The sequence below is a fragment of the Symphalangus syndactylus genome, chromosome 5 (genome assembly GCF_028878055.3).
Source record: "Symphalangus syndactylus isolate Jambi chromosome 5, NHGRI_mSymSyn1-v2.1_pri, whole genome shotgun sequence".
Taxonomy (NCBI): Eukaryota; Metazoa; Chordata; class Mammalia; order Primates; family Hylobatidae; genus Symphalangus; species Symphalangus syndactylus.
Window position 1 is genome coordinate 120,125,686 of NC_072427.2, and position 24,352 is coordinate 120,150,037.

Sequence of the window (24,352 nt, forward strand, 5' to 3'; positions counted from 1 at the left end):
GACAAGAGTTGAGATTCTGTCTCAAAAAGAAAAAGAAAAAAAAATGTTTTTTTCTTTTTGTAGAGACGGAGATTTGCCATGTTGACCAGGCTGGTCTTGAACTCCTGAGATCAAGCGATTTGCCCGCCTTGGCCTCCCAAAGTGCTGGGATTATGAGTGAGCCACTGTGCCCGGCCACAGCCAATTTTCTTGAAGCTGCGTTTCATCATTGAGTGTATGTCTATCAGATTTTAACCCAAGTTCACAAATACATTGATATAGGACATATACTAGAATGTCAGTCAATTTATTAATAAAAATACAACTGTTAAATGCTCCAGTGGCCTAACTAGTGCACTCTTCTTTCTCTCTGCAGTTCTGCTTAAGGGAAAGGCAAATTTTCAGTATGTTACTTTGTGAGTATAGAACGAGAACAAATATGTCGTGGATCTTACAGTTTCTCAGCTAGCCCAGCGTGAGACATTCCTAAGGGATATCTGTCAAACAGTTGGCCTGTTGAACCCTTTTATTTTCAATACTTCCTTGGCTGACAAACGCCTTCCTTCGTTTCTCCAAAAGGAATGCAATTTTAACTCTTTTTGTTTTTCTAGTTGCAATTCCAGTGCAATTCTTCCTGTCTGAGATTCTACATCCTGGTTGAGTTTCGATGGTTTCCAAATTCCTTATTTAGGGTCCTTCGATTGCTCCCCTGCCCCCAGAAATGCATTCATTTTCTGTGGCTTTTTACTAGTTTAACTCTTAGAAGGCAATCTTATTTCCAAGTTTCTGAGGAACACTTTGTTGGAACCAACAAACACTGCCAGTAAGTATTCAGATATCAAGTAGAATGAGGATTCAATAAGCCGCAGGACTTGGCAAATACAAGGGTCACTGGGGGAGCTCAATGCTAGCAGTTTCGGTAAGCTTGGGGGAGTGGACCCCCTGGGAGTGGACAAATGAATCTGAATTCCTTCGTTAGATATCTAGGAAGTGCTGGACCCTCAAAGTAAAATATAAGTAATTACAGACGAGATCCCTGGCCTGGTGCGGCTTATCTGAGAAGGAAAGGTGACCTAAAGTCACGACAATTGTCTAATGATACAGTTCGTGTTGTTGAGGAACTGTACAGGGCTCTGACAGCCTTTAAGAGGTGGCTCTGGCCTAGTGTAGAGGTTTAGGAAGGAAAGGTTGAGGCAGAAACGTAGGACTGGAGATGTGAAGGCGTGGCAGCGTGGAGAGCTTTGGCGTGCCCAAAAGACAGCCTGTGTGGCCACAGAGCGGAGAGCGAGGAGAACAGAACTAGGCGAGGATGGGTAAGTGGAAAGAGTAAAATAAAGCTCCTAGAACGAGGGGACCAGAATGGACAGGAAAAGGCGGGGAGAGGCGGTTCCACTTAGAAACTACAATTCCCAGGAAGCATTCGGCAGCCACAAACGGATGTGAGGTGAGGCGGGAGCGGCGACCTTTGAAGGAAAAAAGGAAGTGTTTGGACGACACGAGCGGGAGAAGCGGGGTCAAGTAGGTAGGGGCGCGGTGCGGGAGGGGCAGGCGGGCTCCAGCGTGCGAGGGCCTCGGCCAGCGGAGCGTTTCGCGGCTCCGTGTCGACATAAGGCGGCGGCCATTTTCGCGGGCGGAGGCGGCCCGGCGGACCCTGGGAGAGCTGAGCCGGGCGGCGGGCGGGCCTAAGGCGGCGGCGGCGGCCGGGTGGCCTTGGCCACCCGCTAATCGCATCTTTTCCCGGCGTCTCGTCTGCAGAGGGAGCACTATGTCTGCGGAAGTCCCCGAGGCAGCCTCCGCGGAGGAGCAGAAGGTGAGTGCGCGGGGCTTGAGTGCTGGGCCCTGCCCGAGGCCGGGTCTGGCAGGCGGCCTGCTCCCGCCAGGCGGAGGGGCGCGCCCGAGATGCGGGACCGAGGCGCATGAGGCCGAGGCTCCTGCGCCCCACCTTTGGCTTCCCGCCGTCGCTGGCTGGGGCGCCGACGAATTGGGAGTTCCAGCGTGCGCTGCGTTTACTCCGAGTCGTGCCTTTTGTAATACCTCCGTGGGTCGTGGTGTTCCTCAGTCACTTACATTTACGCGAGAGCCCAGGACGCAGGCTTTGGGCGTAGAGCCTAAGTTTTTCTGTGAGCCTCACTTTGGTTAGGAAGTTTTATTTTTTCCTTTGAAGAACTCTCCAACTACTTGTATTGTAAGCGTGCGGTTCACTCCAAAGGCAGTGACTTGTGTGCGGGCTGCGATGTGGGCCAGGATCGGCATTTCAGGGCCGACCCTTGTAACCATGATCAGTGAGTAAAGTCCGGCCTTCAGTGTCTTCACCTGTAAAGGCCGAATACTGGTGCTTGCCTCCCACGGCGGGGTGAGGCCTAGAGGAGGTGAGTCGGGTGTAGTGTGCAGCGCAGTCTGTGCTCAAAAAGGTTTCAGTCAATGGGACTCAAATATGGTACTCGACTAAAAATCGAAAGGGTGGAGTTTTAAAATTTTACTCACGAAATTAATCAGGGTTTTATTGGAAACAGGAATATTTTGTAAACGCCCTTCTGTCTTCCTGATGTAGGGGAATAGGCCAGGAGTGTCATTGTGGTTCAAATTATGAATGTCAAGGCTTTCTATTTATCTAGGCTGGTGTTTGTCTCTGCCATTGTTAATTATTTCCACCGCCCTGCCCTCCTAGGTAGGTGTGACTGGTCGAGAAGTGAGAAAGGGCTGAGGTATCTTGTTTCCTAAATTGTTTATCAACAATTTTTCTTACAAATCAGGTTGTGTTGCCGTTAAATACAATTTTGGTCTACTGCTTGACCTTCGTGCGGGTTTCTGCTTAATGTTGCACTTATGTCCTAATTAGGTTGGGAATTGGATTAGTGTTCTAAGCCCATTCCATATGTTCTTAAAACCGTGTTAACTTTTCTTGAGTTGGGTGCTTCTGTTAGGATGTTAAAGTAATTGAAAAACAAGAAAATAACATACAGCATAGATAAAAGTCCAAGTTACCACATTTGAGAATATCCAGTGAAAATAGATATATTTACACATTACCAAAAAATGGATTTCGGGGGCAAAAAATACAAATATTAAAGATTGCAATCTTAACAGTATTATTATCACCTGCTTATTGTAAAATGCTTATCGTGTTCATTATTGCTTGAAATTTAGGAACCCCCAAAAATAACAAGTCCCTGTCTGTGGTGTTTTGCCTTAAACACTGACATCAAATTTAGCATTAACTTCTGGTGCGCAGTAGTGTGCAATGTAATTTTCTTTGATAAGTTCTGTTAGTATGTTGCCAAAGTACGCAGTTTGTTGATTTCTGGAGTGTAAATACTTTTACTTGGAAAAGCCTAATGTATCTTTTAACAATACTAAGGGTAGCTTGAACGTTTTCTCTTATTGATTGTCTACATTAAACATTTATTTAAGGTGCTTTGGTTTTAGCCGCTGTCATTAAAATCAACCAAAGTGTGTTAGGAATATAATGTTCCTTCTTAAATTGAGAATTGGCTGTAAATGCTAAGTGCCTGTGGCATGGATAGTGTCCCTAACCATGAAGAAAATGTGCACAGTCACTTGTGTGTTCCTGTGGGCCAAATCACCTGTTTCCTCTATTTGGAAGATCAGTTCGATGACCTAAAAAATTGAGTTATTGTCTGTGTACCCAATTGACCTTCCACTTAAAGCCAAAGTATTCAGCTAAAAATACCTTTATAGTTACTGGTAGGTTGCCTGTTGCCTCTAAAGAATTAAGGTAGATAGCTGGGCCTTGCATGGAGTAAAAGCTAAGTCACTTTCTCTATCTTGAGTGGTGTGTGCACCCTTGGTAAGAGAAGAAAACCAGATAGATTCCTATCTTGTGTTAGGATACAATTAAATATGTACAAGCATAAAAAATAAGTATAAACTCTTATCTCTTAACTTTAGTATACCACTCTAAGACTAAAACAGCCAGGCGTGGTGGCTCTTGCCTATAATTCTGGCACTTTGGGAGGCTGAGGCAGGAGGATTGCTTGAGGCCAGGAGTTTGAGACCAGCCTGGTCAACATAGTAAGATTCTGTCTCTACAAAAAATAAAAGTAAAAATAAAAATTAGCCAGGTGTGGTAGCATGCCTGTAGGCCTGTAGTCCCAGCTACTGGGGAGGCTGAGATGGGAGGATCACTTGAGACCAGGAGTTCAAGGCTATAGTGAGCTACTTTAAAAATATTTTTAAAAAATTTGAAAGGCCTGTGCTGTGGCTCACAGCTGTAATCCCAGCACTTTGAGAGGTCACAGCGAGTGGATCACTTGAGGCCAGGACTTGAAGACCAGCCTGGCCAACACGGTGAAACCCTGTCTTTACTAAAAGTACAAAAACTAGCCAGGCATGGTGGCCCACACCTATAATCCCAGCTACTCGGGAGACTGAGGCATAAGAATTGCTTGAACCCAGGAGGCAGAGGTTGCAGTGAGCTGAGATCATACCACTGTACTCCAGCCTGGGCAACAGAACAAGATTCTGTGTCAAAAAATAAATAAAATAAAATTTGGCCGGGCATGGTGGCTTACACCTGTAATCCCAGTGCTTTGGGAGGCCGAGGCTGGCGGATCGCGAGGTCAGGAGTTCGATAGCAGCCTGGCCAATATGGGGAAACCCCGTCTCTACTAAAAAATACAAAAATTATCCGGGTGTGGTGGCACGCACCTGTAGTTCCCAGCTACTCAGGAGGCTGAGGCAGGAGAATCGCTTGAACCTGGGAGGCAGAGGTTGCAGTTAGCCGAGATCGTGCCACCGCACTCCAGCCTAGGCAACACAGTGAGACTGCGTCTCAAAAAAATAAAATAAAATTTAAACTAAAACAGATTAAATACAAACAAAGCCAGTCTAAATTTTTGATTGTGTGCTTGGTATTTTGCTGAAACTAAATTTCCAATGTATTTGGAATATGGCAGCAATTGTTAAAAGTTGAGGGAGTTTTTGAGTTTGTCAAGTAAACACTCCCCTAGGCCACGTGGTGGCTCAGTTCCCCTTTTAAGAGTAAACTATGAGGTCACTAAGTTTCCAGAGTCATAGATACAATCACATTTTAAGTTCAGCTCCATTCTTTTCTCATTTTCTTGGACAGTTGGAGTAACTTGCTGAGTCTTTGTCAAAGAAAGCTCAGATGCAGAATCCACGTAGCACTACTTAGATGCAACGTGGTGATTCAGATTCCCCAGAATATGCTTATATTTGCCTTTGAGACAACCACTGAAGTGAAAGCAAAACATTTAAAAGTTTTGAGCACAGATCTCATGAATCTATCAACAGTAAGCCAAGGCATGTGTACTAGTCCTGGAGGGGAGAAGAGGCAAGTGGGAACTTAAAACAGATAATTCTGGCCCTGCAAAGTGGCTCATGCCTATAATCCCAGCACTTTGGGAGGCCAAGGTGGGAAGATTGCTCGAGGCCAGGAGTTTGAGACCAGCCTGGGCAACATAGCAAAACCCCGTCTCTAAAATATAATAATAAATCTACACCTGTAGTCCCACCTACTCCAGAGGCTGAGGGGAGGATCACTTGACCTCCAGGAGGTCGAAACCACAGTGAGCTTTGATGGCGCCACTGGGTGACCGAGGCAGACTGTGTCTCAAAAACAAAAAAAAAAAGATGGTAATTTTAATTGCACTGTGAGCAGCTTATGCTCAGGGACCCCGGTTTATATATCTGTTCTCTCACAGCACTCAACATTGTGCTTGACATTATTTACAAAATGGTTGAATGGATTTTCCTCAGAGCTTTTCTGTTAAAACCTTTGCCAAAGTACTATTTCAAAACAAATGACAATGCTAGTACCACAGAGAAGAATAGACCATGGTAAGATGAAAACCTTAGCTTAGACCCACTTAAGAACTCTTGAACGAAACTACAGGGATGTGTGTATATATTTTTTCGTTTGTGTTGTGGCCTTAATTTTTTTTTTTAAGATCTCAATAGCAAGTTTTCTAGAGGTTATAAGACTCACCAAACTAATATGTCTTGGAAAGGATACCTGCAGTAAAGCTGTCAATGAAATTATTTGTCAGGTAAAAGATACAGGTTGGTGCCTTTATGAGTGGTAGAAGAGGAAAAGAACCTTTATCTAAATTATTTTAATATATCAACCATAAAGAGATATAAATTGTTTTCCCATGCTTCCAGTATTTTAAAAATAGGAGTTCATATTGGTATTTCCAGGGGCTCTTTTGACACTACTTTTGGTTACATAAAGGCTCAAGAATGTTTTTGTTATGTTTGAGACAGGGTCTTGCTCTGTCGCCCAGGCTGGGGTGCAGTGGCACAGTGATAGCATATTGCAGCCTTGAACTCCTGGGCTCACCGAGCCTCCCACCTCAGCCTCCGAGTAGCTGGGACTGCAGGTGTGAGCCACCGCCTCATGCGTGTTTTCTGTTTCTATTCAGAGTGAACACAACATGCTCCCTTGGTCTCTGCAACCATCGATTCCTAACAGCCTAGAGGTAAACCTCAGAAAAGTTTTTAAATGTTTCTCTTAGCCGTTTTAGCAGTTTGCTATACAAAAGTTTGTTAGGGTTGCTTCTTTTGTTTGTGCAAGACTTTAATACTTCTAATCCTGAAGCTGTGTTTACTATAACATAAAATATTAAAGATGAGCTGATGGTGAAATCCTCAAGTGTGGAGAAAGTTTCTTAGCTTTATAGCTTTATGGAAACAAGTACATTGTATTTTTTCATTCAGATGAATGAACTTTTATTGAACATTCATTAAATGCTAGGCACTAGGCAATCAAGGACTTAACAGAATGACAACAGTAATTTTCCATAGAGCTTGATACAGTATTGGTACCTTCCTGGCAGTATCCCAAATAATTTGTTGGCTTTCATTAATCCTTTCTAGTTATTCATCAATCAGTGCTTCGGTGAACATATTGCTGAGCAGATAGAGGAGAATTTGCTTAGAGTGGTCAGATTTTTATTGCTGATGTTGCTGTACAACTCTCCTCTGCCAGAGACTGAAAAGTACTATCAGTCATTGAGACATAATTGTGCTTAGTGTATAATAGACTACAAAATAATCCTTAGTTATTTGAATGTCCTTTTTACGTGTATGTATTTATAACTTACACCCCACCTATTCACACAAAGGATTTCTGATGTATTTCAGTTGTACAAGTCACAAAAATGCACATGCCAAGACAATAACTATTATTAAAAATACTGTTCTTAAGGTTTTTGTTTTTGTTTTTTGGATACATTGTATACGTGTATCTGTGTGTAAACATGTATCTGTGTTACCATATCCTGGGTTTCCTTTCCCAACTTGTAGCCAATAGCCAAAAGTTCAGAATTCTGCCCTCTCCGGACCCCATTATCAATTTAGAAGCTACTTACCTAAGTAAATCCACTTACATTACAGTATCAATTTTTAAAATGTAGTAAAATTGCTGTGTAACACAAAGGCTTCTTGGAGAATACAACTTCAAAACCAGATTTGAATCATAAAAAATACTTCTTCACGGTGGCTCACACCTTTAATCCCAGCACTTTGGGAGGCAGAGGCAGATGGATCACGAGGTCAGGAGTTCAAGACCAGCGTGGGCAAGATGGTGAAACCCCATCTGTACTAAAAATACAAAAATTAGCCAGGCGCGGTGATGGGCACCTGTAATCTCAGCTACTCGGGAAGCTGAGGCAGGAGAATCACTTGAACCCGGCGTGGGGAGGGTTGGAGGTTGCAGTGAGCCGAGATCGTGACACCACACTCCAGCCTGGGCGACAGAGTGAAGACTCTGTCTCAAAAAAAAAAAAAAAAAAAAAAAAAACAAAAAAAAACTTCTTAAGCTTGCCATCCCCACCCCCTTTGTTGGCCCTTTCTATTGTATCTTTTTCATTAATTTCTGCTTTTTATTTCTCCATTTTCTTTGGGCTCCTTTCTTTGTCTAATTTCTTAAATTGGATGCATCGCTCATTGAGATTTAGCTTTCTTCTCTGATATAAGCCCTTGAGAGATACTTGCTATATCCGACAAGTTTTGGTATGTGTAGGGTTTTGTTTGTTTGTTTTTAAAGAAACAGGGTCTCTGTCTCCCAGCATAGGCCTAAGTGACCCTCCCACCTCAGCCTCCCAAGCAGCCAGGACTATAGGTATAAGCATCTACCACGACACCTACCTGATTTTTAAATTTTTTTGTAAAGGCCAAGGTCTTACTGTGTTGCCCAGGTAGGTCTAGAACTCCTATTTTTTTAAATACTCGTGCTTTCTTTTTTAACCAGCAATTATTTAGAAGTATGTTTTTGATTTCTATATATTAGAGATTTATAATTTTTTTGTTGTTACTGACTTTAATGAATTGCAGTCATAGATGGTGGTCTGGAAGAAAATAGTTAAGATTTGCTTTATAGCCTAGTATTAGTCAATTTTTCCATTTGTGCTTGTGGAAGAATATGCATTCCCTAATTGTTAGATGTAAAAATAAAATCAAGTATCTTAACTGCTTTATCTTTTACAGCTATCAATTATTGAGGAAGGTGTGTTGAATTCCATAGTAGTGGACTTGTCAGTTACTCCCTATAGTTCTGTCAATTTTTGCTTTATATATTTTCATGCCATTTTATTAGTGGCACAGTCCAGCACAGTGGCTCACGCCTGCAGTCCCAGCACTTTGGGAGGCCAAGGCAGGAGGATTGCGTGAGGCCAGGAGTTCTAGACCAGCCTGGGCAACACAGGAAGACCATGTATCTTAATATATTAAAAAAAAAAAAAGGTAGGTACACTGCACTAGCTCTGTTTTGGTAAGGATTTGCCTGGTATGTTACCATCACCACCCACCCTCAGTCTTTTTACTTTCAACCTATGTCCTTGTTTTTAGATTTTTTTAAATGTGTACTCTCACAAGTGGCTAGATTTTTTTTTCTTTAATTCAGCTACTGGATTTAAATGGACAGTCTATTGCTTCAGTATGGTTATTGTGGTTATTAACATATTGGGATTTGTTTCTCCTTACCTTTGGCTTCTTTTTGGTATTTAAAATTTTTTGTATTTTTCTTCCTTTCTTGCTCTTCCCAACACTCCTTTTTATTTCTGCTATTTAATTGGTTCCCCTTGAAATTTTTCACTCATTCTTAACTAAACAAGATGTAAAAATTAAGATTATAAACCCTTTTCTAAATTATACAGGACCATAGAACACTTAAACTAAAAATATGGTACTGTTATATAGTATTTTTTTTCTTTTTTAACTCTACATGACAAAGATACCAAAATTACAATATTGACTTGGTATCAGTATATGTGTATGTATATATACCAATTTTCTTTGTTTAGTAATAATCATTCCTGTCCTTTATCCCTTACATCCTAACCTATTTAACCCAAAGTTTGACTAGTTTATGATTTAATCTTTCTGTGATTCTTTTTGGAAAAAATAAATAACTGTTTGCTTATCTCCCCTTTGTTTTCATTCTAGCTTAAGTAAATGTTTAGGAATTCCCTTGAGGTCCAGAAACATGGAGTCACATCAAATTGTGTTCTATTTTGCATTTTTGAACATGACTGTATGGATAAATCGCTTATTTTACCTGCTTTTATCAGTGTCCTGTTGGGGGACAGGAGCAGAAACCACTTTGCATATTTTAAAAAGGAAGGAATATGATTTTTAGGGAATAAGGTTGCAAATTATTAGAAGGAATAGAGGAACAAAAGGGAGGAAAATGGTGTTTCCAGAGGTAAGGATTACAGAAAGCCTTTGACCCTGCAAGGATGAGTACTGTTCAGAGTCCACCATCGTCTGCCCCCCTTGTCATGTAGCTGCTACTAGAGCCCCTGTCTATCTGCTATATGTCCCTCTGTAGGAGCTCACAGGGGCGACTGCTGTCTGCTATTGGTGGTGGCATCACCAGGAGCAGAATGGATTCTTTCTCTCATGCCTTTTAATCTGGCATAGATGCCATCGACAGAACCTAATAGGAACTCAGTAACTGTCAGAATATTAATGCATGTCCAAGCACTTGAACTAACTTATCATTAAGGTCCTAGAACTGCCTGCCTCTGTAGAATGTTTCTGTAGGATTCATGAAAAGTATTGTGGAAGTCTTAATGGTGTTTACCACATTTAAAAATCTAGATGAGATCATCTTTTTCCCCTTTTGGTGTTAAATCCGACTGAAATTCTGAATCCAGTTAGGAAGTTGCAGCTAGCAGGGGCTTTCAGTTGTGCTTTGTATTTGGCAAGAAAGTTCAAGAATTGGCTTGTTTTTTTCTAAGACATGTTATAAATTCATTCTAAATATAAATGCTGTTTTGCCGAAAACATTTTTTAATTTAATTAAGCATGCTTAATATGATATATCAGTGTATTCCTTATTAAGAAAACAAGGGAATGCGGCTGGGCCCAGTGGCTTATGCCTGTGATCCAGCACTTTGGGAGGCCAAGGCGGGCAGATCACCTGGGGTCAGGAGTTCGAGACCAGAAAATAAGGGAATGCTGGGATTGTGTACAAGGTAATTTTCCTTTATATATCAAATGGAGGAAACCTGCAGAAACACTGGAAACTCAAGTAAGTTGCTACCTACATACAATTTTCCTTTAAAATTTTTTAAGGAATTCAGAGAACTATTAGACTTGGAGAACTATTTCAAAGGTGGAGAGCTCTCACTTCCTAGGCTCAAGAAAGTTGAATTTGTATTGGAAATGTAAGACTCCAGTAACACCCTTAATTTGAAGGTGCAGGGACTAAAGGGTGACAATTAGCTTGGGATCCTTTTCAGCCAATATGATTTGAAGCCAGCTGTGCAGGGAAACCCAAGAGTAGGCCTCTCCTCCCACATCCACTTCTAAACTGCAGCACTGAGAACACCCTTGGGCTGCAGTAGATATCTGCAGTGAGGGCTGAGCCACAGCGAAGCTGTGCAGTGACTCAGCCCGCCTTTCTACGTTAAACTTGGTAATCCTACATTTATGTTTATTTCTCTGGCTTTTGTGATGAATATGGTGTAGTCATATCTTATATGGGGTTAGGTTCTAATGTTAGTAAGGGAAAAAAATCACATAACTAAAATCACCCTTGACAAAATTCTAGAGAAGGCATAATCATATTGGAGACTGCCCCATCAATTCTTAGTAGAGCAGGCAGTCACTTTTATGTCCAGTGTTTGAACATATGGCTAGATGGCTAGGGTGATTCTTGAGTGCTAGCTGAGGAAATAGGCTTGCGTTGTACGGGCTGAATGAAGTTTTTTTTCTTTCAGTGCTTAGATAGATAAATGGTTTGCTTGCTATATAAGAACATAGGTTTGACATTTATGGATTTAACATTCCTGCTTTGACTATTCCTAAGTAACCTGGAAGGCTCAAGATAGGCAGAGGTATGTGATTTTGCTGATTTAATGTGCAGAAATGAGTCCATTACTTAGAAAATGTCCCTTGCCAGCTGCCCGGTTTATCTATCTCAGGACAGCTTTTTCTCTTTCTCTTTTTTTTTTTTTTTTTCTGTTTTGTTTTGAGATAAGGTCTCGCTGTCACCCAGGCTAGAGTGCAGTGGTGTGATCATGACTCACTGCAGCCTCAACCTCCTGGGCTTAAGCAGTCATTTTGCCTCGGCCTTTTGAGTAGCTGGGACCACAGACACGTACCATCATGCCCGGCTAATTTTTAAACTTTTTTACAAAGATTGGGTTTCGTCCATATTGCCCAGGCTGGTCTCGAACTACTGGCTTCAAGCAATCCGCCCACAGCTCCCAAACTGTTGGGATTACAGGAGTGAGCCACCGTGCCCAGCCTGTTTTTCTTTTTTTTTTTTTTTTGAGACGGAATCTCACTCTTTCGCCCAGGCTGGAGTGCAGTGGCGCAATCTCAGCTCACTGCAAGCTCCGCCTCCCAGGTTCACGCCATTCTCCTGCCTCAGCCTCTCCGAGTAGCTGGGACTACAGGCGCCCGCCACTACGCCCGGCTAATTTTTTGTATTTTTTTTAGTAGAGACGGGGTTTCACCGTGGTCTCGATCTCCTGACCTCGTGATCTGCCCACCTCGGCCTCCCGAAGTGCTGGGATTACAGGCGTGAGCCCACCGCGCCCGGCCGCCTGTTTTTCTTGATTCATTCTTCTGCAGTACTTGCCATGAAGTAATAAACACTCCTTCCCTATAAAATATAGTGCTTTGAAAGAAAGCAGACTAAATCAAGACTGTTGTTCAAAGTGAATAGACAGAAGAATTGATAGTTCTATCAGGAAACAGGTTTTTGATAAAAAATAGGATGTTTGACATGAACAGAGTTTGTCATTTTAAACATGGGGGAGAGTTAGGCAATGATATACATAGATGTGAGGATTGACAAAAATGATGTTTCTCTTCTTTAAAAATATCAGGATGGGCCGGGCATGGTGGGTCATGCCTGTAATCCTATGACTTTGGGAGGTCGAGGCAGGATTGTTTGAGCCCAGAAGTTCAAGACCAGCCTAGGCAATATAGCAAGACCCCATCTCTATTATTTAAAATAATAAAAATATTAAAAATGTATTATAAAAAGAAACATCAGGATCATCTGTATTTATTCAAGAAAAATGTACTGGTAAGTAGGCTGCTGTTAATTTCTAGTAAAGAATCTAAGTAACTTCAAATCATACATAATTTTAGATAAATAGAAAAAAAATCCTGTATGTTTTAACAGTATTAGGATGATTCTCTAAATATAGGCAAAGAACTGAAGAGTTCCATAGAAGGTGACTAACTATAAATGTATTATACATGACTGGAAAAGTAATGGCAAGCAAGACTTCAGAGCTGAGCTATCTTGATATTTTTATCCAGTGTGTGGGGTGTTACACATGCATCACAGCTATAATAGAGCTATCACATGGATCTTTTGAAAAACAAGATAGAGATGTTTTAAAGGCTTCTGGGTTTGATTTCTTAGTCAGATGCTGTGGTACTTGGCATTTAACAACTAGAATTCAGAATCCAGATTTTTAAAGGTGAATTATTTTAAATAACTGAGTTGTAATAGAGAAGTAATTTATTTGAAATTATTTTAGGAAATGGAAGATAAAGTGACTAGTCCAGAGAAAGCAGAAGAAGCAAAATTAAAAGCAAGATATCCTCATCTGGGACAAAAGCCTGGAGGTTCAGATTTCTTAAGGAAACGGTTGCAGAAAGGGGTAAGTTCTCATGGGTAATTTCCAAATACTTAATCCCTACAAGCTCAGTATGCTGACAGATTGTGAAATGAATATCTGTGCGTATAGCGTTGTACTTTATCGGGTATGTACATATGTGTATATGTATCTGTAATGGGTTTTTCCAATATTTTGCAGTTTATAAATAAGCATTATGAGAATCTACAACTCTTTAGCATTTTTAATAATAAACTATTTAAAGCATGTAGAAATAGTGCAGATATAACAGAACCCATATACCCCTTCCCAGATTTAATGTTTATATTTTGCCATGTTCGTTTCAGTTTTATCTTTCTTAAGAAAAAAAAATGTTGTAGATACTGTTGAAACTCACGCTATATGTAAATATGAGCCCTTTCCCTTATCTCTCCAAAAGCAACCACTATCCAGAAGCTGGTGTTTATCCTTCTGCCCATATTTTGAAACTTCCATATTTTTTGCAGATGATTCCCACACAACATTCAAAAGCTTAAAATACTTATTTGGATGAAATGATCACTTATAAAAGCACAGCTGTCTCCTTTATGTAATATGTTTCACAGTCAGATTTACTCTAATACAATTTAAACATTTTCATTTTCATAGTTCAAATTACTAAAGATATTATTTTCAAATTCTTGCCATGTTTTGTGAGGTAGATACCATTATTTCTCAATAATGAGATTGAGATAATGCTGGCCTGTTTGTTCCCTAAGTATTGTCCTGTGACCCTTCCTTTGCCATAAAAAATTAGAGAGTTCCATCTTCAGCTTAAGCATATTCAAATTATTTACTATACAGGGAAGGATGAAATATTACTTATGGAAGAGACTTGTTGAATGAGATGCTAAATCATGTTTCTCCTTAAATACATTCATATACTGATATCGGCTGCTTGCTTAAAACACATGTATGTGCGTGTATTAGCTCTACTTACATATGGATTGTTTTAAAGTGGCAAAAAATAGAATGGTATTTTTAATCTTACATGAAAGAATAACATTCACAGCTGTGACATAGTAGGATGACAAGGAATAATTACACCAAATTTATGAAGATGTAAAACTCCTGTACCATGAAATATATAATCAAGTAGGGAAGTTATTACAAAAATGATAGTTAATATCTAAAATACATACAGAAACTTCTAAATATACGAAAGGGAACTTTTAAGTATACAAGAAAAACACTTAAGGTGCTCCTGGATAAAGGATTTTAACAGGAAATAAACAGAAAAATGTTTATATATTATAGAAATCAATGAAATGCAAATTACATCATAGTATTTATATAACTAAATTGCAAAAATGTTTAAAATAATACCTGTTGCTAAGGTTGAAGTTGAATGAAACTAATATGCTCTTTGTTGTGTTTAAACATTAAAAATTATTAATCGTTTCGGAACGGGGTATGGATTAAGGTTAATAAAAATGTTCTTCAAATCAATAATCTCTTATTAATTAATCTAAGGGTATAATTCAGTACAAGGAAAAAGTCTTCCAAGTTGGAAGATCCTCCTTATAGCTTATAACTATAATTAGTAGCAGCACCACTATTCAACAGCAGAGAAATGATTAAATAAATTGAAGTAAGTCAATAAAATAGTATTATGTGGTTATTTTAGAACATAAAGATCAGAGTGAGACTCCGTCTCAAAAAAAAAAAGATCATAATATAGGGGATAAATAGAAGAAGTAGAATGACAACTGCGTTTTTAGTTATGAGATAAATTATTTAATCTTTGGCTATTAAATTATTTTGATTTGATTATTGTTTAGGAAATGTTTTCTTTGCTAATCTCCAGCATCACCTTGGCTAATAGGCTTTCTTCCAATATTGGGGCAATTGTCATTGTAATTTTTCTCTAGCTTGAACTATTTATTTTTAAGTATCTTCAAGTCAGATTTCATATACATTGTATCTTGGAATTGGTGTTGTAGATATAAATAGTTGAGAATGAAGAAAATGCCACTGAATCAAGAAATAAGTAGAATTTGAGAAGTGAGCTCTTTAATGACTCTGTATTATAACAGAATGTCAGTGAATAAGTTCTTTTATATGAAGTTTTGATTTTTTTTAAACTCGATCACAGGTTCTGGGTTTTAATTTTCCTCTCTCACTAGTTAGCAAACTTGACAAGTTACGTTAGCATCTTTAAGTAGCTTCTTAATTTGAGAAGGTTTGATTAGATATTATGATTATTATAATAGGTCTCTTCCTGTGTTGTACTCATTAATGTTATTATGAGGTTAATGTTATTATTAGGCTTTTAACAATATGACCATGTACGCATGACTACATAGATTATCAGAGCTGGGAGGGATATCAAGAAGCTGTGTGGCCTGTTTTTACATTTTTTATTTCTTTTTGCTTTTTGTTTTGTTTTTTCATATTTGTAGGGGTTGTGAAGTCCCAAGAAAACAGGGAATCCAGTTGTAAGAAACGTGGCTTTAAAGTTGAACATGATCACTTTAGGTGATCACTTAGTGTCAGTGTAGTTGTAAATGCTGACGTAAGTATGGCCCATAAATTTGGGTAAGAGGAGGCTTTTATAAGATTGTCATCTAGGTCCTAATTAATTTTTAAATGTTTTCATTATAAACTCATGAAATTTAGAGATTGTTAAAGACAGCTAATATCATCATCATTGTTATCTGTGGATCCCAATTTGAGAAACATTAGTTCACTTCTCTATCTTAAAGCATTAGCTTCTTTCTCTGACATCTTTGTTGTATTATTGTCTTTGCTGAATCTCTGCCTTTTGCAGTAACCTTTTCCTTTTTAGGGCAATTCTAATTGTCAAGCGTTGATTTTAGTTTTATCTCTAGTCACACTAAATTTAATTCCTTTCCCCCAAGCAGAGTAGCCTAATCTACAGTTAAATGAGACCCCCTTGTGATGAACTTTTGCTTACTATAAAATTACTTACATTAGAAACTGGGTTTATTACATTGGGGGAAAATCTACATCTAAAATTTACATGTGTGTTAAATTTCTCAGTATGTGCTTTTGACAAAATAAGAAATTTGGCAGGCTGCTTTGTTCTCCTCTAGAGGCCACAAAATTCAGAAGTAGCTTAATATAATACAGTGCATCAAAATTCTGAGGTTTTTCTGTCTGCTCATTTTAAAACATACAGAAGTGAAGCTGCAGAAAGCTTTAGATCGGCCTGGTCCAGGGTTCCTTGTTACTGTTCTGTATGGTACATATACAGTAATACATTAAAGCAGTTTCTATCTTTAGGCCTTTGGACCATAGGCCAGGTCTGGCTTATCAAAGAATGGTGGAGGAAAGCAGCCAATGAGACTTTTTCCTCAGGCCACTCAATAGTCTTATACTAAGCTGCGAGTTCCCAGCTATTTTGTTTTATCACATGAAGTATCCCTGAAGATATTAGCGGAAGAGTCCATAAATATTATCTGTTTTCTTCCCCTTCACCCTTTGTCGAAGCCCTTGTTTCATACCTGGATTATTTCCTTCGCCAACCTAAGACTGAGATTAGAGTCCCCTTCTTTGAGCACCATGTAGCACTGTGTGTACTTAAGGCAGTATTGTAACTGTTGATTTACTTGACTATTGCCCCATCTTTGTATCTGACTCCAGCTCTCACATAGTGCCTCACATATAGCAGGCACTCAGTAAAGGTGGGCTCAGCGTGATAGGTGTAAGTTAGAACCCAGGCAAATTTATGTTTTCACTCTGGAAGTCAAGTAGATTAGTTGTATTAAGGTTGATATTTAGCTCTCATCACAATTTGCATGTTAGTGGTAAAGAGCAACTAAAAAAAGCAGTAGTCATACTTCATGTCTCTCTGTGAAAAATGGAGGAGGTGTGGAGTAGGGATATGCATTTTAAGTAATAATTTCTAGTGAGTTTATTTCTTTCATTACTCTAATATTTATTTTTACCTTAATTTTTGATAAACTGCTCTATTTCAAATAAGTATGATTTAAATTCTTGAAGAAACACTTGTTCTAAATGACAGAATACCAGGAATTACAAATAATAGTTTTAATAACTATAATTATGGGGGGGGTTGGTTTTTTTGTTTTTGAGACAGAGTCTTGCTCTGTCGCCCAGGCTAGAGTGCAGTGGCACAGTCTCAGCTCTCTGCAACCTCCACACCCCAGGTTCAAGTGATTCTCGTGTCTCAGACTCCTGAGTAGTTGGAATTATAGGCACCTGCCACCACAACCAACTAATTTTTGTATTTTTAGTAGAGACGGGGTTTCACCATGTTGGCCGGGCTGGTTTCAAACTACTGACCTCTGACCTCAAGTGATCCACCCAACTCGGCCTCCCAAAGTGCTGGGATTACAGGCATGAGCCACCATGCCCAGACAAATTATGTGTTTTATTTATAAAATAATTTAAGCAAGTGTTTCAACCTGGTTGTTCCATTAGTAAATGAAAGGTGTTTATTTCACTGAGTCTGGGACTTCCCAAATAGCTCAATATTATATTAGTCTTGATGGTTCTTTATTAGAACCAGAATGGCCCAAGAAAGCCTGAAGGCCGGTTTTTTTTTTTGTTTTTTTTTTGACAGTCTCACTCTGTTGCCCAGGCTGGAGTGCAGTGGGGCAATCTTGGCTTACTGCAGCCTCCACCTCCCAGGTTCACATGACTCTTATGCCTCAACCTCTGGAGTAGCTGGAGTTACAGGTGTGCACCACCACACCCAGCTAATTTTTTTTTTTTTTTTTTTTAGTAGAGACAGGGTTTCGCCGTATTGGCCAGGCTGGCCTGGAACGCCTGACCTCAAGTGGTTCGCCTGCCTTGGCCTCCCAAAGTGTTGGGATTTCAAGAATGAGCCACTGTGCCCAGTCTGAAGCGGGGCTTCTCAGCTGTTGACTTATGCTGGAACTCAATACAGAGACTGTTTCATCTAATTAATATTCCTGTTTAAATTTTTTTAGACCAACCTTATACTGACAGTATGGGGTTGCATTGACATCTTAAGTCAGTAATTGCTAAGCTCTAATCTGAATTTTTTTTTGTTTTTACTTATAGCAAAAATATTTTGATTCTGGGGATTACAACATGGCTAAAGCAAAAATGAAGAACAAGCAGCTTCCTACTGCAGCTCCGGATAAGACGGAGGTCACTGGTGACCACATTCCCACTCCGCAGGACCTTCCTCAACGGAAACCATCCCTTGTTGCTAGCAAGCTGGCTGGCTGATTAAAAGGCTGAACTGCATGAATCTGCTAAATCCCATTATTTCTCCTTAATATGTTACTTATCTACTTTTTATTTCCTTTCATTCACTAGTCATTTGAGACTGACAGCTTTGCAGGTAGCAGTAGTGTGTGCTGCTATTGTGGAATATACATGTGTAGAGTTTTTGATTAGCTTAACAGTGCACTGGTGAAGAGGACATGTTAGAGCAACTTAAGTAAACTACTTGAAAATAACTGTATATATGACCTAACTCCTAGTGTAGTACTGGTTCTAACAAGTAACAAGCAAGTTTTAAAATCTTAATATTTTGGCTTTCATTACTTCATTTTAATTATAGCTTTGTATGTTACTCTTATTTAATATAGTCTCTATTGTATTGATTTCTTCTGTATTTACCTTTTGGATTTTGTAAAACAGAAGTTTAAGACCACAAGTTAGAAGAAAGGTCACGTATTTCAAACACAACTAGATGGGGCTCTGAAAGATTTGTATCTCTGTGCTTGAACTTGAATGGCCTTAAACCTGTTTCAGCTTTAACAGTAGAATTTTACTTGGGCAATATTTGCCCATTCTGGTGTAACTTATGTGACTCTAGTGCTTAACAGCTGCCGTTGAAGCTAATATTCAGTTCTGTAGAGTTAGAATACCTTTTGTTGTTGAAGATGTGAATGAAGTATGCATGTGCATTGACTGTTGAATTCACTTTTGTGCCATTTTTGTAAATACAGTAGTTTTGCACAACCTCTCACAAATGTCTGTATTAATTTCACATACTTAAAAAGTAGATAATGTGCCAACCAGAAGCACAAGAGTTCCTACACAAAACTCTGTTAATCATTATAGCTTTTGTATAATAAGAGTAGTTACAATCTCGGGCTTATAGAATACCAAACTGAAATCTTAGTTCAATCTGCCATAGACTTAAGCTTTTCATTTGTTACTAATATCCATGACATTCAGTGGCCTTGTGCAAATACGATATGTTGCTTAGGCATATCTTTTGTCCTATGCAGAACCTTTCATTTTGATTTTTATGAAAGTTGCAATTCATGTAATTTATATAAACTTTTTAAATGTAGAAACTTTTTACTTCCACACTCAATTTTGGAGACCCTAGAGTAAAAGGCTTCAATACTCTGCATTCCATGCCCCCTGCCACCTGCTTTTTTTCCCCTTTGTTCTTTGACGCAAATGGTATTGAGCTGTTTGTTGTATATGGAAGCATAGGTGTCTATATCCTTACTCTTTTATATAACACAATAATGGCGTTTTCCTTCTAATTTCTCAGTTGTTAACCTCTCTCTCTCTCCCTTTTTTTTAGGTTAGGGTCTTGCTCTGTCACCTGAGCTCTAGTGCAGTAGTGCAGTCATAGCTCACTGCAACCTTACTCCTAGGCTCAAGTTAACTATTCTTGATCCTTTATTATTACGAATATTCTACAATTGTTTAAATAAAAGGAACTTTATAATGAAACAGTTCAGAATACTGGCTCAAGAACCTATGTCAAGATGAGCTGAATTTTGGTAAATTATTTTAGGAATTATGACAAGCTAATTGAATTAGGCTTGTGACAATGAGAGTGATTTACATGACAGGTAAAACTCCTATTAAAAATGTTTAGATGTTTGCTTCTATAGATGTCACTTTAGTAAAATACCAATTTAGTTTTACTCGTGGCTTATCTAGTTAGTAAGAACTTAACAGACTTCATTGGGACAAGTTTACTGCTCTTGTAGGAGCTCCTCTCACAGGTAGTTGTAATGCTGTAGCGTGATACTCAGGATCAGTAGCTTGAGATGTTACTATCTTTCTCTTCATCTTTGACTCGCAGAGAGCCTCCCCTTTTTGGATCCAGGCATCTTTTCTGAATCCTGGTTCCATCAGTATACCTGCTCTCCTATGACCCCAAATCATAGTCAATGGTGCCTCGAACATAGCACCTTCAGTTAAAGGCTGCCTAGTGCTCTGAGGAAAGCTTGCTGATCATCTTCCTGATCTACTCACCCCAAAAGGCAGAAAAGCAACACTCCTGTGCTCATTTGTAATGTAAAGATCAGTTATATATATATTTGTAATGAGAGCAAGTATATACTCATTATAGAATCAATTTAAGAAGTTTAAAATATCCCAGAGTAGAATTTCTATATCTAGTCTTTTGGTTTTTTTCATGAATATTTGCAAGTAATTACCATTAAATTCACACATGAAAGATTAATCTGAAAGATCAGAGAGACCATGTTACTCCTGACCATGATAGAACTCCTGTGGTTTGGGACAAGTAATAAAACAACTGCTTGAGTTTTGTTTGTAAAATACACTATTAATATTTGACCTACCTCAAAACGTATTGAGGATCTGTGAAATGCTAAGTGCCCAAAATAAAATATTGCTGATTGTCTTTTTATTAAAAGTAAATTTCCTCATTAAGCCAACCTGCCTTCTGTAAGTCACAGTGCTTAAATCTCAGGATTTTTCATTAGGAGAGACCTGTCGTTAAGGATTTGTAGGTATAATTGCTTAGCCTCCATTATTGGTGCTTGGGATAGAGAGGTTTTAGATTTTTCTGTTTTTTTGTTCTGCCTCAAAGCCCAGTTTATTGAAGACATTTGTAAGCTATTGGATCATCACTTGAATCAAGATTTTGACTAGTGAGCTTAATTGTCCATTTCTTATGATTTCAAAGTTATAGTCTCAGAAATGGCTAATTTTAATAACTGTCCTATCATAAATTAATGTTGGAATAAACTGAAGTTGTCGGTAAATACTTCATGAAAACTGAAGTCTGAAATAAATTACTTGTTTTATGTCCAACAGCTACTACATTTGATAGAACAGCTTTGAGGAACATTTCATTCTTAAACACAACATCTGACATGGTTCTCAGCAAGTTGGAATAATAAGGATTATTGAGTTGTTTCGATGAGTGGAAGCAGCATGTTTGTAGCATACAAGTTATTCAATAATCTTGTGCTGATGACCTAAAAATATGTCTTAACTGTTCATCAAGGAAAGCCTGGGGAAGCCTTTACTTGTTACTACTTCAACAGTTGGAATTAGTTGCTCTTTTTATTTGATGAAACAAAACTATACCTCTGAATATTTATGGACACTTTTTACTAAATCAGGCTTGTGTTCTTAATCCAAATTAGTAAAGTTTTATGGAAGCTGAAATGTAATACAGTAGTCTTCCCTTATCTGCAAGAGATACATTCCAAGACCTCTAGTGGATGCCTGAAACCTCAGATAGTACTGAACCCTTTATCGACTATGTTTTTTCAGTCTGACAACCAAGGCGGCTACTAAGCGACTAAGGGGCAGGTCGTATACAGTGTGGATAAGCAGGACAAAGGGGTGATTCACATCCCAGACAGGACAGAGCAGATCATGAGATTTCATCACTCAGGATGGCTTGTGATTTATTTTATTTTATTCTTTTTTTTTTTTTGAGATGGAGTCTCACTCTGTTGCCCAGGATGGAGTGCAGTGGTGCGATCTTGGCTCACTGCAACCTCTGCCTCCTGGGTTCAAGCAATTCTCCTGCCTCAGCCTCCCAAGTAGCTGGGATTACAGGTGCCCGCCACCATGCCCAACCAATTTTTGTATTTTTAGTAGAGACGGGGTTTCACCATGTTGGCCAGGCTGTTCTCGAACTCCTGATCTCAGGTGATCCACTCGCCTCGGCCTCCCAAAGTGCTGGGATTATAGGTATGCGCCACCATGCCCGACCGGCTTATGATTTAAAACATGAATTATTTATTTCTGGAATATTCCACATAATATTTTTGGACCAAGTTTGCCTTGGGTAACAAACTACAGAAAGTGAAATTGCAGATAAAGGGGATTACTGCTCCTGTGCTCTAAAATTGGTGTTTGGGTGATCAGGAGCAGGTAGCCAATGGGAAGAGCACTTCTGAGTGATAACTAAAGCAGTTTCTTTGGTGGCCTTTTCACATTCTCCAATGTTCAAGCATATTTTCCACTTTCCATTTTCTCTTTCACCTCATTTTGCCTCTCCATCCCCCATCCCTGCTTATTTCTTAAGCCCATCGATGGCACTCATTAAATTGTGTTTAGGGCTAATGAATCACTGTTCCTTAATACCGTTTTTCAATATGCCACAATTTAGGACACATTTAAAATTTTCTAAAACAATATCCTAATCAATATTGACTAATTTGAGCCACATTCCCAACTCTAACTCAGCACACACTGCCAGTCTTCCCCAATATCTATCTACTCTCAATTCCCCACCACACCTTATAAAATTGGAATCAAAGATATCTCACCCTGTCATTGTTAATCTAAGAATAAAAACACTGACTTTAATACGGTTTTACTAAGTTTCAACCTTCTAATTAGGTAGGCCTCTAGGTATTCTGCAAATCACTGGTGGTCTTGATAGCCATTAATATATGTTTGTATTATGTTATTTTTCAACTAAATCACAGTTGGAAAAAAACATTTAATATTATGCCCTTGGATCTGTTAACTGCATCACTAGCAGTTGTGATGCAATAGAACACTTTGCCTGTACTGAAAGGGCCAAGAGTAAATGCCTTGTTTTTGTTGTTTTGTTTTGTTTTTTGTTAAACATGTCTATAGAGTTGGCAGTTAATGCTGAATTTGTCAAATACCCCTTCCAAAATTATACTTGTATTTAAAAAATAAATGGATCTACCTAATTTCTATTGATTTAATTTGCAGTTTTGTCTTATTAAAGTGGTATGTTTTTCAGTGTATTTTTTCTGAAGTTGATCTCTTTACATTTCAGCTATTACTGTATGCAGAAAGAAATTGACTTGTAATCTTTGATTTTTTTTTTTGCATTTGTAAAGGCTTTGTACTTAAGGTAGGATTAAATGTTTGCAGATTGTGAGTCTTTTTCATCTTATTTGTGAAACATTACAGAGGAAGGGCTTCAACATGGCTGACTAGAGACATTGGTACTCAGCTTCTCCACAAAGAGCCACAATAGCGAGGAGATAACACCTCAACTAGATCATTCAAGAGAGAACTCAGGAATTAAACAGAAAAAGGACAGGAAACACTTAAGGTAGGAGAGGGAAGCAAGGCAGCCTACTTGGCCAGGATTTTCTGGGGGCCTGGGAAGATTAAATGAGTGACTCCCAGAAGTCTACATTCTCACCACAGACTCCTGCATCCCAGCCACATGACAGCCTCTAGACCCTCGCAGACCTCAAGACTAACATAGGGAGCTGCCTGGAGACCACAAAAGATACTGCTGCAGAGAGAGCTTACACTATCCCTCCACCCAAAGCCCTAAGCAGCTACAGCAAGGCACCATATTGAGAGCTTAGCCCCCCAAACTGCAACCTGCCCAGAGGTCCTACAGCCCTTGCATCTCCACATCTCTAGAACTTCACTGATGTTCACCAATAGCCACCATCACAGCTGGCTGCTACCTACAGGGCTGAAGTGCCCAGCCATTGGCAAAGACCTTGCTGCCCCAGTGGTAAAGCTGCCATGCATTTTCGTGTGCCCCGAGGACAAACTCCCCTGCCTGTGGTAGCCTGACTGCAGGCTGCTGTAACCAGGGCCAATGCACGAGTGAAGCACAGGCTCACAGCCTCCTGGGTGCGGCCGCTGCAACTGAAAACAACCTTGCCCTCCACAGTATCAGAGCTGCAGTGTAGGCACTGCCCTGCCACCGCCACCACAAGTATCCTGCTATAAGCCTGAGGATCACCCTTCCCCTGCCTGCCACAGTCAGCACCTGCACACACCACTAGAAGGCTTGAGAACAGGTCCACTCAGTCTGGCTCCACATCCTGTGTGCAAGCATGCCATCCAGGGGCCTGGGGATTGCCCAGCTGAGTCCACCATTGTTGACTTCTGAGGACTTCTGGGGGCGGGGGCCTGATGTCAGTCCTGTTGAACCTGCTGCTACCACCACAGTGGGCACCCACCTAATATGTCACCTCTAGGCCTGGGGACTGACCCAACCCAGCCCATTGCAGCAACTGCCAACACCAGCTCATGATGTACAAAACAATCAAATAATCAAATCACAGAAATAAGCCCTCACGTATCAATAATAATCTTGTAAATGGATTACAACTTTC

The 24,352-nt window shown here is 39.5% G+C and overlaps 1 protein-coding gene across 5 annotated transcripts; it reads left to right on the plus strand.

Annotated features, from left to right (window-relative positions):
• The first annotated feature begins 1,403 nt into the window (after positions 1-1,403).
• Positions 1,404-22,961, plus strand: ARPP19 (cAMP regulated phosphoprotein 19). Of its 5 annotated transcripts, none has more exons than XM_055279182.2 (5): positions 1,404-1,497; positions 1,735-1,789; positions 6,384-6,440; positions 12,969-13,091; positions 18,099-22,961. In XM_055279182.2, exons 2-5 carry the CDS (start codon positions 1,745-1,747, stop codon positions 18,267-18,269), a joined length of 396 nt encoding a protein of 131 aa, XP_055135157.1. In that variant the 5' UTR covers positions 1,404-1,497; positions 1,735-1,744; the 3' UTR covers positions 18,270-22,961. The 5 variants fall into 5 exon arrangements, with proteins under 5 accessions (XP_055135157.1, XP_055135158.1, XP_063496750.1 ...); XM_063640679.1 differs by having other exon boundaries at positions 1,475-1,501; XM_055279183.2 differs by lacking the exon at positions 6,384-6,440.
• The last annotated feature ends 1,391 nt before the right edge of the window (positions 22,962-24,352 follow it).